The 13910-nt window shown below is 46.7% G+C and overlaps 3 protein-coding genes across 3 annotated transcripts; 1 reads left to right on the forward strand and 2 right to left on the reverse strand.

The window, feature by feature from the left end:
- Positions 1-261: 261 nt before the first annotated feature.
- N7508_006337 (esterase/lipase family protein) lies at positions 262-1734 on the forward strand (the record flags this gene model as incomplete). Its single annotated transcript, XM_058464403.1, has 3 exons — positions 262-303; positions 418-566; positions 624-1734. The coding sequence occupies 3 exons, from the start codon at positions 262-264 to the stop codon at positions 1732-1734; spliced, it is 1302 nt and encodes a 433-aa protein (XP_058318256.1).
- Positions 1735-2867: 1133 nt separating this feature from the next.
- On the reverse strand, positions 2868-3980 carry N7508_006338 (chitin synthase export chaperone; the record flags this gene model as incomplete). Its single annotated transcript, XM_058464404.1, has 3 exons — positions 2868-3053; positions 3104-3675; positions 3743-3980. The coding sequence occupies 3 exons, from the start codon at positions 3978-3980 to the stop codon at positions 2868-2870; spliced, it is 996 nt and encodes a 331-aa protein (XP_058318257.1).
- Positions 3981-12863: 8883 nt separating this feature from the next.
- Positions 12864-13807, reverse strand: N7508_006339 (GNAT family N-acetyltransferase; the record flags this gene model as incomplete). The annotated part of the gene is made up of 3 exons (XM_058464405.1): positions 12864-12899; positions 12968-13519; positions 13694-13807. The coding sequence occupies 3 exons, from the start codon at positions 13805-13807 to the stop codon at positions 12864-12866; spliced, it is 702 nt and encodes a 233-aa protein (XP_058318258.1).
- Between the last annotated feature and the right edge of the window lie 103 nt (positions 13808-13910).

The raw sequence follows: 13910 nt of genomic DNA on the forward strand, positions 1-13910 counted from the left end.
TATTAGGCAACATTAGGACAACAACAATGTAAGAGAACTGTCGATCTTCTGTATTTATCTAATTCAAGCAACAGCATTGGTATTCCACAGCTGCTCAACTGCTTTCGTAGTTCATAGTTCAGCTCAGGAGGGTAGTATACGGTCACGTGCATCATGACGTAAGGCGACTGTCGAATCAACAGACAATCGCATCTCACTTCTTCCTTGTCTGTTTTCACTTTCCAAATTGCCCATGGAGACACACAGCTTGCACCATTCACAATGAGGAAGACACTGCTTCTCGTGTTTATCCACGGCTTCAAGGTATGATCTTTTGAATAATCGTTCTTGACACAATTCCCCGCAAAGAATTCCGCTCTCCGCACCAGCACATGCATGAGACTTTGCCGCAACAACTGACTGACCACTTGATTCTAGGGCGGTGACGATACATTTGGTACCTTTCCAGAGCATCTGCGCGTCCTCGCAAGCAAGGCATTGCCTGCTATCAATGTTGTTACAGCCGTCTACCCTAAGTATGAGACTAAAGGTGACTTAAAAGAATGTGTGGGAAGGTTGCGGGACTGGTAAGATTACATTTAATTTTCAATATGAAGCTTTGCTGACCAGTGTTGCTTGGTCAGGCTGCAAGATACTGTGATTGATCTAGAAGTCGCCAACCAGACAGCATCGCCCACTGTTGATCCCTCCGTTCATGTTGTTCTGATCGGTCATTCAATGGGAGGGATAGTAGGAGCCGAGACTTTGCTTTTGTTGGCAACCGAACAGCCAATCCCCCACAACCAGACTTCAAACACAGAACCTGGGTCAACTGAGACTGACCCTATCGTGGAGCCGGGCACATTCATGTTCCCTCACGTCCAAGGAGTTCTTGCCTTTGATACTCCGTTCCTAGGTATAGCCCCAGGAGTCGTATCTTATGGCGCGGAAGGACATTATCGCAATGCTGCCACTGCCTACAACACCTTTTCAGAGGTTGCAGGATTGTTCGGATACGGCGGAAAAGGCAATGCCTCGGACAACTCTACTAACCCTGCACCCCCAAAAGAAGCGCCCAAAACGTTGCCTTCAGCTGACGCTGCTGCAACACCCCAGTGGCAGAAATGGGGTCGGTATGCCATGTTTGCCGGCGCGGCTGGTGCTGTTGCTGCAGGTGGTGCAGCTGCCATGTATACCCAGCGACAAAAGCTTACCGACGGGTTTACGTGGGTATCGTCGCATCTCGAGTTTGTTGGTTGTCTTGCGCGTACTCAGGAGCTACGCCAGCGTCTCGTGCGTCTTTCCAATGTGAAGGAGGAACGTGGAATCGGGTGCGTGAACTTCTACACATGCCTTGGAAGAGGTGCATCTTCTCTTGTGGAGAATACATCAGCAAGCCAAACATCTTTCAGTCAAAAAATTATTCGATCGAAGAACAGGACGTTCTGTTCATTACCAAATGAGGTGGAGAACGGAGAGGAGTCTCAAAACCCAGGGCTTCTCTGGAACAAGGCCGTCAACGACCAGGCCACCGACGAGGTGAATGCGCACATCAACATGTTCTTATCCAAGCAGAACCCTGCATTCTTCGAGATGCTTAGTGAAGCGTGTGCGGTTCTGGTGAGATCCATCGACAAAGGCTGGTACAATTCATCTACCGAGTCATCCGAGTCAGCTCAATCGAAACAACCAGAAGCAAAAAGCAAAACCGACGAGGACTTCATGGATGCTGATGACGTGGTCGTGGTTGACTGAGATCGGAAGCACTGATTTGCTGGACTTGTCAGTCCACAATTTACGCTTTGTTCCATCACATTCGATGGTTCTACATGGATTCTAAGCGATTTCTCCCCTGATCGGCGGGTCACCTGCTTAAGACTTCGGTCCGTGTGCGCCGCATTTCAACACACAACGAATAGCATGCGGAGAAAATCGATTACTGCGGTAGCAACTTATTCTACGCAGACAAGCCAAGCCAAATAACCACTTTCATTATCCCGCAGCTCTCCAGACCACGGCAACGCTGCCGTATTCGCTGTCATCCGCCATTCTTAGCAATGATGTCCGAAATCGTCCGCGTGGACTCTTCGGTCGGTGAAGATCCTGCCACTTGTTTCACTTTTTCTCGAAGATCGTTTATTCCACCGATCCTACCTTGATCTGGTGTGACGTGGCCCACGATAACTCGGGGTTTGCTCGGCCAGACTAGCCGTATACAGCCGGCGAAGGATCAGGGACTCGATATGTGATAACACTTCCAGTTTTAGGTGCGCCTCTTGTGCCGCTCTGCATAACTTGCAGGCATTACGTGCCTACGCTATCCCTGATGCAGGGTCAAACTTCCGGATGATTGCGAGGACGGATGAAGTGCTCGTCAACTTCTTCCCGAATGGATTTAGCGGCTGGGACGACACGGGGATAGGCGAAGTCTGAGACATGGAGAATACTTTTATTTTTCGGAAGATTCCACCAGATTGTGATTGCGACATACATGCAAGATGCAAGATATGGGAAATCACGATACAAGTTGATACTTGAGAAAAGCGCGATAGAAACCAGTTTGATTGTGTTTTGTATTCGCTTGCAAGTGGTTTTCTAGACCCGCAATATCACGTACATCCCATTTAGTCTCCATAACGATATCGGTCGACGGAAAACCGGATTCAGATCGCCATAAACCGTGCTTCATTGCCGTTGAAAACCTTCGAAATCCTGCCCAGATGAATTCTATGAGATTATATAATATGTCTTTATGGCCGAAATAACGCTGTACTGTAGCTAGAAGTATTCACTGAAAAGGAAATAATAAGATATCATCAAGTCAAGGGTCACATGTACAGTGCAAAATGGGATAAATTGAGAAGCGAAATAGAACGCGAAATGCAACATCAGTAGTTGTGATGGCCGTAATTGGAAGTGCGGTGGTGGTACATGCTGCCTGCATACTCGGAGTTGTTGTCTGGGTAGACAGTGTTTCGACGGTCTTCCTCAGCCAGTAACTCCTTAACTTCCCACGTGTTCGGCTTGACGCCAACGGAGAATTCCAGGTCTTCCTTGGTAATGGAGTCCCAGAACTGACAAAAGTCAGCAAAATGTATACTGCAGAATGATAAAACCAACTTACCTTATAAATCATCATGACAGCCAGAAGATTGCAGAAAGTAGCGAAGAACAGGCCATCCAGGTAATGCTGGACATTGTTGCAAATGACATCGCTGAATTGGTACAGGAGAACCTGACCAATAATGAAAACCAGCACACCAAAGGAGATATGTCCAAGCGGCCAGCGGTCATCCAGGGTGTTGGCAACGAGAAGCAACTGCATGGCCAGATAGACGGCGATAGAAATAGCGTTGAGCAAGTACAGCACAACGAACAAGCCGGTTGTATTATGAGGTCCCATTGAACCCCAGGACTTGAATGTCGCCAGCGAGATCACGAATGACATTGCGAACATGGCAGCGGAAGGAACTCGGATCAGCCATACCGAGAGAGCTGTTCCGTCTTCATACAGCTGGAAACCCACGAATCCGTTGACGAGTAGACATGTGCATAGCGCTGATATCAATCCGTTCTGGACGGCCACGAAGTACGGGAAGGGACCGCTACCTGGAGGAACAACACCTGCGTCAATGAGTAGTGAGAATAGAGTGAGGGCAAGGTAAATATAGAAAAAGGTAATGATCTCCTTGCGACCTATCAATATCAAAGTTGTTAGCCATGTAACCATGTAGGTGTGGACAGCGAGCTGAGTAAGACTGACCGACAGCAGTGAACTTGGATCTGACATGCAAGATCATGATGACAGTCATGCCAAGCGCGATGATATGCATGAAAGACGCAGCACCCTCGAAGATGATAGTATTGGCCACCTCAATATTCCGCGCATAGCAATTTGATATGATGCCCGTGGACCCGGAGATCGACGACGCCGGGCCGACCAGGGAACACAAAGGGACTGGTGCCTTTTCGCATATCGTATCGAACGAACCGAAACCCATGATGTCTGATGGAATGCCGAGCACTGCAACAGTAAACAGACGAATGGTAGTTAGGGGCGGTCACGAAGATTGTCGAGCCTGGACGGCGGGTCTCCACTACGACGGAGGTGGGACGGTGGAGGAGAGAAATGACGGGTTTTACGTTTCCCCGATAACAGCGTGGCTCTTCTGCACCCCCAGCAAAGCTGTTTCACTCAAATTATTCCTAGCAACAAGCGTTGAAAGTCGGACTGCCCCCTGTTGTCAAAGGAAGCGAGGGGGAAGTGTCTCAGTTTTCGTCCATGAATAGATCACGGGATCTAGGGAAAGGGAGGACTGTTTTTCCGCTTCCTAGTTTGGTCTAGCGTGGTTGCTGGGCTCTTTTTTCCCCAGAGCCAAATCGAGCTGAGTCAGCTCGGACTCGAGCCCGAGGTCGGCAACGCTAGACTAGATCTGGACTAGCGCATTATTGCCACGTGATTCGGAGCCGAACTTACCGAACTAGTCATAGACCCTAATTCATTTCTTTCATACAATCTACGGAGTACACGGACCCGAGGCAATTGAAAATGTGTGAAAAAGAGGTGAAAATGGAGAGACAAATTAGAGCAAATCTAATTCATGAAACAGTATACTCATTTATACTTCATGGCACCATACTATTTACAAACTTTCAACCCCTGTATCAAAACACGGATGGGAAAATAGTTCAGGGTCAAGGATTCACCTCGGCTGCCTCGGCCAAACTACTTTAGAGGTCTGACTACCATCATCCCGTAACCCGCGACATGCCACCGAAATTTACCAAGCCACCGAAACCCGCGAATTCCAAGCCCATTTCAGACTATTTAGTCTCTGTCTCCACATACCGATAGACTTGCGATTCGATAAGACTAGCACGACGCGACCCCTGCCGCAATTTTTATTGGACTGTAGCCTAACGGCCACGGTCAAAGTTAGCTTGTTTTGGGCCGACAAAAAAAATCTTCTTTTCCTTACCTTTCATTGGGTTAGTGAATCCCCCGACCACCGACGCTAAGTACGATTGCAATTGGCGTTAGGTTGCAAGGACCGAATTAGACTTGCCCTGCATGTGGATTGCCTCTTTGTCCCCACAAAACCTACGACTCGGGCACTTGTCGCACCATCGTCTGATTTTCTCTCGCGTGTTCCAGGGCCTGCCATCATAATTTAGTTCACGTAGATCTTCCCTCGCCTATTTATTTGGCTACCAACTGCCTAGATGGGCTCAGTACTTCTACAACTACGCAATGCTGCGGGAATCGACGGTTTGATATTAATATTGGAACAGTTCCCGGCAAAGGTCCCGTTTCGTCACGGCCGGTGGATCTCACTAACAATTGCACCACTCGTACCCCGTATTGATTACTTGCTGAGGGTATTGTAAAACCATACATGGCGCATTGCCGATGATCGACTTCCGAATCGTTCGGAAGTAGCTGGAAATGAGTGTCCACTTCGTCATGTTTCAGCTGAGACGTATGTAGCCTGTGGGGCATGGTTTTTGAGATTTCCGATCCTGGAGTATGCCGAACGGCTCTTACTCCTCATTTGCTCTGATTCGCGGCTAAATCTTGCGGGATTACAGTACTGATCGGGCTCCGTATACAGATCACCGAGCTTGTTTTACTCAGCACGTACTACCTTGAGTGACTCTGGACGGTCAATCCCTTTCCTAGAACAGTTTATGATCCCTGAGCCAAGCAAACTTCCATGTAAACTTTGCGAATTGTGGCATGATTCTCGTGGTCTCTAGGATTGTCTGTTCATTGTCTTTCAGCCCAGACAAGGCAACGTATACCATTACCCCGATCGGTTAGAGCTATCCCCACCAAACATGAAGTGGTAAGTTATGTGATGGTGTAATAGAGGCTGAGACCCAAAGGTACTTCATTAATTACCCTTTTTGCCTCCAAATCCCCCAAAAGTAAAATAAAATGCCTCAACTGATTGGAGCCTGTCACCCGCTCGACTGCCCAACGCGTCTTCTCTTCGAGTCAAACAGGCCCAACCCTGGCATGTACAAGGTTACTATCATTGGACTATCTCGAATGACATGACAATCAATTACCCGCGGTTGCCTGATCCAAAGGGCTTGGGACACGGGGTTGCAGGAAGTCGTACTTAATCTCATACCTCTCACAGAATGAGACACTCGAGACGGTAATTGCTGTCTCATGCATGAAGATCCTGACTAGCGCCACATGTGAGTTGAAGAAGCATCAACGGCTGCGAGGAACCGTGTCGATCCCTCCCCGGATGTATCATGATGCATCATTGGGGGGAGGGTCCCTGACGACTCAAAGATACATACATCCCCTAACGGTCATACAGATTAAAGCCACGCTCTATGCAGGACCCGCTTGACAACGTGACAAGGATAGGGGGTTGATGGTGGGGAGCCGTGCAGTACTGTATACTGCATTTTTACCTCTGAAATAAGTAAATTCAATTTTTCATTTTCATTTGGTTCATTTTCCTTTTTTTTCCGATTTTTTTGTTTTATCTGTTCCCACCATGTCGCCCTTCGGGCATCGAATCCACTCTCCAGAACTACTCTTATAACCTCGAGCCTCTGCGACTTGATTTTTTTTCTTTCTTAGTTAAGTTTCTTCCCTTTTCTGTATACAGATGGAGACCCTACATGTTCATACCGCAGTCCAATCTGTCATACTTCAATTGCATTGAACACCCATCCTTCCTATTGCGACTGGCCCTCCCAATCCAATCCCTCCGATGGGACCGCAATGTGCAACTATTTCCATATCTACCACGTATACTCCTCCTGCAACCATCCCTCATTGCATTTCGTTCGTATGGAAACCGAGGGAAACAAAGATGTGTGCTGCAAAGACGGGCCCCATGAGCGACTCATCATGGTAATTGGCAAATGCGAAATTTGCAGCCGCGGCGGAAGATGAAACCCATGATATACAATATTCGACAAGTGAGGGCTTCTCTTCCTAAAGTTTCCAACCCGCCTCTTGCCCTTGGTTCCTTGGCGGGGACAATCCTCTCTCAAGGAACTATTCGGGTACAGCCGACCCTCCACAACGCGGCTCTCCAACATTCCAAATCAGTGATGTGATCATGATCGTCCTAAAAATTCCGTTGTTTTCAACCCTGTTTTTGCGTATTCGGGGCATTTATTTGGTGTTCAAAGCGGGTTGGTTGTATTTTTTTTTTGGCTCCATCGCCTCGTTTAGCGTCAATCTGGTTGAATTTTTGGCGCCAAAGGGTGGGATGGGTATGGCGTTCTCTAAAAGGTAACATTTCTGGTTTTTGGGCCGTCGGTTCCCAATTGGGGAGTCTCGGAAAGCGTTTGTACTATTTGTTCTGCAAGGTTCCCTGTGTTAGTATATCTTCTTGATTTAAGATCGAAAAGATAGAAATAGTAGAAATAACAAAAACTAAATCCAATCACTAAGTCACATGCTTGTTCTGGAATCAATATCTTGCTCTCAACTCTCGGACCCGATTGTACCCTAGATCCAATTACTTCAGTCCAGGGCTCTAGGGGCCGCATGCGCGACGTGGTTGTTGTCTCTTCCATCTACGCCTAGGCCAGGGCAGGGGGGAAAGGGGGGTTACGGGAAAAAAAAAAAAAAAAAGAAAAGAAAAGAAATTAAAAATCCATGACGACAGCTACTTCGGAGATACTTCTAGCAATGCTTGGTCCCACCCTCTGCAGAAGAGTCACTATCTACCCGAATGTTTTCTCATGCAGCTCGGTCCGTTAGCAACGGCACATCCCCGAGTCCGTGCTTTTTCAAGTATGTATATGGCATGTCACTTTGATGAACTTAATTATCTCATTCGCTATCTATTGAATCGATAACATAATATAGAACGTCCTGGGGCCAGTTTCCAAAGCCAAGCCCAGCCCGCTTTGCTGCACTTCCACACAATCTCCGATTCTCCGTGAGCTCCGGGGTCACGGTGCCAGTACCTAAAGCTTCAATGCTATGCGTAAACCCCATCTTTAAGTACTTCCAGCCTTTTCATGTGCTATCAAAAGTCTCGAGTTCTTTTCCCTTTTCAGCCATACTTGCAGCGCCAGTTTTATCTATGCACCCCTGCAATTCCCCCTGCAATTTCCCCATTTATCCGGCAAACGGTACTTAGGTCAACCCCATTGACTATGCACGATGACCGGGTAAGATAATTTGCAAGGTACCGGGAACGGCAGGGGACCATGGAGGGGTATGCAAGTTTTGAGACCCCAAAGCGGATAGGCAAATGGGGCCCAGAGAATAAGGGCGAGTTAGGGCTTCTCCCCGGGGCTAAAGGCCCGAGGTAGTGGATCGAATAGACGGGACCTCGGGCCCATCGGTCGAACCGGAGGAACCTTGGGACATCTGGGCCTGGATCTTTGTAATCACAGTACCATGGATACCTGTAGATTCTACCAAGATCTAACACATTTCCATGAGTCAAACTCTGAGTACTCAATTCGCGAAGTATATGCATGTATAATTTGCCCCTAGACACGCCATTTATTGTATTTCGGGAAATGCGCCGACTATCTTAGGTTTTCTTCCGCACTAGGGGCCTGCGCGTTTTCATCCGGCATGGACCGCATTTAATCCAGGCCATTGCGTTGTCCTTTGTTCATTCGTCCAACTGTCTTGGCTGTTTTGTGATTAAACAGAATTGTGATGTAGTCTGTCTTGGATGAGCTTGTATGCCGTGTCGGGCGCTTATTGGGAAGGAAAACGAGGCAATACCAAGCTCTGATATGACACCCTATTTAGAACTACAAATACCTTTACTGATAGCATATTGTATTCTAATTATGCCATCACTGAAGATTATGAAGGTATGTCGGCGGCTGAATCGGGCAAGTGGCACGGATGATGATCTATTAGAGATAACTTATGCGGACGTTATTTTATTCAATAGTTTCGCCGTTGATTTGCTCGTTTTCGTCTTGCGACAATAATACCATGCCTGTGATCATGTTATATTGTTTCTATATGTACCTGATAACGAACTTAGATGACGAAGGCCCCTGCGTACGCTATTTTCAAAGCCTGCATGGTAAGGGTTGGACCTCTTGAGCTAATATGGTCTGGTGCTTTCACATGTCCCCAACCTTTTACTCTACTTGTAGAAATGTACACTGGGGCCTCGGAATGTTGAATCGCATTTCTGTCTCGACACGAGTTTAGACATTTTGTTGCCGTCTTTCCCGGTGAGTGCTCTTTTTGTCTGGTGCCAAGACAAATTTTGGTATATGCAATCTACGACTGGGGTATATGACCCAATGCCGGTGTGCCCTAGCTCAACAACCGCGGCGCTAAGGGCCACTGAGGAGGCTAGTGCTTAGAGCCGGCGTTGGACACTTATTATCGTTCTGAGCCACCAACAGGGACCCCATGCTTCGGGAAATTGCTCATCCCAGATTTCTGTGGGCTATTGTTGGTCTCTATAATATCCGCCCATTCAACCTAGCTGGATATGGTTCAGGGGTGCGCCCACTTGTTTATCAGTTATTTGCTTTGGTAGTTTGCTAGATATTGTGGCGTCAATTAAATAAATGGGGAGGGAAATCTTGCGATTCGTTAGTGTAGTTATCATACGATCTTCTGAACCGGGCTTATTGGATATTCCAACAAGCTGTACATTTAATTCAGGGAAAATGTGCAATGTTTGGCTTCGGGATTTGATTTGTCTTTTCGCTTGCGTGTTCGGATGGCTTGTATCAGTGCAAATTAAAGGATCTCCAACGATACTCCCAGTGAATCAAGGCAACAGTGAAGATAGAGGATAAAGAACCTTGAGGATTCAGATAGGGACAAAGTGGAGTGTACTTTTGGCCAGCTCAAACTACAAAACGACCCCCACTTAAGGCCCCAGTTTCAGCTACACTTGCAGCTTGGCATATAAATTGCCAACTCCACGTTCTGTACCTTTCCCATTACACGTAGATCTGATTTGTTCTTGGATCTGACAACCTTATTTAGGCAACATCGAAAGCTACAGCCACTTTCAACAAAGTATGTTTCAACCACAACTCTTGACAAAGCACATTCACACCACGTCCCCAGATATAACATGGTTCCAGCGCAACAGTTTGCCGCAAATCCAGTTTTCGGGTGGAGTCCCGAAGCCACAACCGTTTACCCACCTTCCCAAGAGGGCCAGTTGTACGTTACCTTGAACTGGACAGCAAATCAAAATATATGAAGGGACCGATCGTCAGTGCGAGCACATGCCGGTATATTCCTGATCGAGAGGTCTCGTAGCCCGACAGCAGTTGTATGCGAAAATGTCTATCAATTGTCATGTCCAGTACGGCGATGGGCCCGCACCCATCTGCCTTGGAATTTACATGACATTTAACATTTAATTGCCGTGTTCGTATAACTGGACTTGGACAAACAGTGTAGATCATTTCATCATTTGCCAAGTCTCAAGTCGATCTTTTTGAATTCTGATTTTAGCCGAGTATCAAGTGTCCTCTACCATACGTATAGTCTAGTGCTTTGGGTCCCCCACTTGCCTCCTCCACTCTCACCACAATCTAGGAAGGGTCTATCCCGTGTCTTCGTCACATCACATCACATCCAAATTACCTGTACGTGTTCTACACGGAGTAGCAGCCCGACGATCGCATCCCTTTTTAGAACCTCGCTTCGCGAGGTGGGCACCGTTGAGGTTTATGCAGGGGTTTCTGTGTCGTTTGTTGGCGTGGGGGGGGGGTTTCCCCGTGGGATATGATGTGGCATCTTGGATCTGTATCATTTTTTGTACCTCGGGTTGGTTGAGCGGGTAATTGCAGGGTTTGTGGAGAACGCTAGTGGAGAGACTACTGTAGACACTACTGAGTAGTGCCGTTGGGATTGTTTGTCTGTGATGAGTCGATATAATGACATATTATATGACAGGGGTCCCAGCTATGTGTACAGTGTCACCGATGAAGTATTTGATAGTCTCTACCCGAAAACCTCAAAGCGAGTCTTTATATAATATTTTCACCAGGCACTAATATCTCCTATTTTGTCACTTTTTGCCAATCTTCGAAGGCCTGGGGTTAATCATAGATCTTGTATAAAGATGAAGATATGAAAAACAGCTATGACGTGTGACTATAAGCGCAAACGACTTAAGATTATCTAAAGACACACAATAGATAACAGACAATTCTTCCACCCAGGATATCACAAAGACAAATGAAGAACTACCAGAGAAACAAATTGAACAGGATACAAAACAGACGCAGACATACAAACAAAGCAGAACTCCCCCCACATATAATCTCCCTAAAACCTCACTTCAGGCCTCATAAAAATTGCTTTCTGCACAAAAGGCGGCGGAAGCGGACTATACCGAGTGGGACTCTGCTTCCTAGAGCCCTTCAGCAGAGAAGGGAATGACGAAGAGGAAGCGGGCAGATCAGTCAAACTGAGAACAGAAGAAGCCCTCTTCCGATCAAAAATTTGGCTTTTTCGACTTCCATTGGATGTGGATATTGAGACTGATGATGCTGGAGTATGGGTTGGCGTTTGTTGATAAGAGACTGTTATTAGACTGGTGAGGTAGTGGAATGTTTCTTCTTCGGCTGGTTCGATTCCGCCTTCCTCGGTGAAATGTGTAGAGGGTTCTTCATTTTGAGGCTCCGTGTTGGTGTTGTTGCTTACTCTAACTGCCAGGGCAGCTACTTGATTGACCAGTATTTCTGTTTCGGGTGGTTTGTAATGACACGATACAGGGTGGGAAGTGAATGTGACATTTGGTGGCCTGAGCCTAGGGTACCGGTCTTGGTCTTCGAGACTTGAATCACTGTTCTCATCAAGCATTGATGCCGAACCGAGTTCTTTCTCAGAACTCGATCTCTTTCGAAACCACAACTTTCGCAAAAGGAAGGACATGATGATACAAAGGCTGACAGAAACAATAAAATTTAGCGCAAATAGCAATGTCAAAACCAAGGTCCTCACTTACGACTTGATTCAATGCAAATAACACCCTCGGTGAGGATGATCATACAATGATAACGAATCCCTCGAGTCCAACTATATATCTTAGACCAACTGGGCAAAAACTTGATCCTAAACCAAACCTGCAACCCAAACAAGCAAGAACCCGTCAAACACCGGACAGATGTTTAAATCGAACCGGGTCTGAAACACCAACCCAACATGCATATAGTATACACCTTAAATTTCCGGGATTAATGCCCTGACTGTTGCATAACTCTACACAAACTAGGAACAGGGACCGAAATAAGAAAGGCAAGAACCCAGCCCACGACCTCCTACTTCCTCTATCACCAAGCCGGAAGAGTGCATGCAAGTCTCCTAATGAATATCTGAGATCCCCAGTGAAGAAATTTCCAAAAATACCCTAGAGCTGTTAGACTAGGAAGTTACTTGTAAAAGGATAGATCCGAAACGAGGATTACAAGCAAACGGAGAAGCTAAACAAGAAGTGGAAACATCCCCTCGGATTCTTTGTCCAAAGATCCTAGCATAGATTGGGTTCGATTAGGTTTAGGCTACTGTTTAGCCGTTTGTGGAGCAGGAGATTGGAATGGGTGGATCGGATCGGAGTGTTGGGGCTAGTTTGGAATTGGACTAGGGTTTTCTTCACTTTCGGGGATTTGGTTTTCAGAGCTAGGATTGTGGTTTTGACCATGATTCTAATCATGATCTGGACTTTGGGTTCTGAGTTGGGTTGTAAATTGAGGAATATAGGTCTCTTCTTTGTCTCTATAGGAGGCTATGGGCTATAGGGTATACATTATGTTGTCTTGATCAGATAATCGTGCTCTATGTTTGTTGATGGTCAAAGTCAGCTAAAAACTGTAAATCGAGCATGTACTGTATTTGTACATATGCATAGCTTCCATGGATATATAGCAATATAAACCAGACCAAATTACCCAGTTTTCGGATCTCGAACCATGCAGTACAACTGGACAAAGATTAGCTAACATCCCAACATCCCAAAACCCATACCAGAAAGAAAGAAATGCAACATACCATGCAAGCATCCCCCCCATCCCGACACTCCATAGTCAAACCCATCTCAAATCCCAATTTCCGATAAATAGCAACATTAGGCACATCCTTGGAACTCTCTAGATAACACCTCCTCCCCTCCTCATCCGCGCGCTTCGTAACAGCCTCAAAAAGCAATCTTCCAACACCCCTCCCTTGCGCAGACGGAGAAACAGCAACAATATTACAGAAATAGTAACCCTGCAGATCCGTCCAGAGCTGCTGCTGCGCTTCTGCCTGGCGTTCTTTCCAGATCCAGTACCTATTCGTACGGAGTCCGCCGCGGCCGAGGTAGCGGATGTTGTTTGTTATTTGGGTTAGGGTCAATTTCCAGGACGAGAGGTAGCTGGACCAGGTTTCTGGAGTTTGGGGTGGGTTTGGGGGGAGCCAGCAGGATACGCCAAGGATTTTGGAGTTGGAATCCAGGTCATTGGTGAGGGATGTTTTTGTTTCTTTGGCGACTTGGAAGATGGCATTTTTTATTCCCCAGTGGCATCTTGCTGCGAGGGAATCGCTGTTTCTTGCTTTGTTGAACTGGTATTTGGGTTCTCTGTAACACGGAGACCGTGTTACGGGGAGAGGGGTGTTAGTGCTTGTGTTGTTCAATCTGGAGTATTTCACGAATATGGATATATATATATATATACATGCATTTGAAGGAATGCAATACTGCATTCCCATTTCCCCTACTGCGGGATAATAACATACCTTATCTTCATCAAAGACCCACTTGAAGTACGGATCGTCGGCGAAAGCTTGCTGGATAACCTCGATGGCACCGGGAATATCTGCTTCTGTGAGATTGACGACTTCAATGGCCATATTGAGAGGTTCAATTCAGCGATGTAGAGGGAATGTGGAAGCCTGATTATGATTTGGATAGGATAGGATGTCGGCAAGTATTGAGATTGGCGGATATCGCTAC

Source organism: Penicillium antarcticum (genome assembly GCF_028974205.1).
Source record: "Penicillium antarcticum strain IBT 31339 chromosome Unknown utg000006l_segment0_segment0, whole genome shotgun sequence".
NCBI classification, from domain to species: domain Eukaryota; kingdom Fungi; phylum Ascomycota; class Eurotiomycetes; order Eurotiales; family Aspergillaceae; genus Penicillium; species Penicillium antarcticum.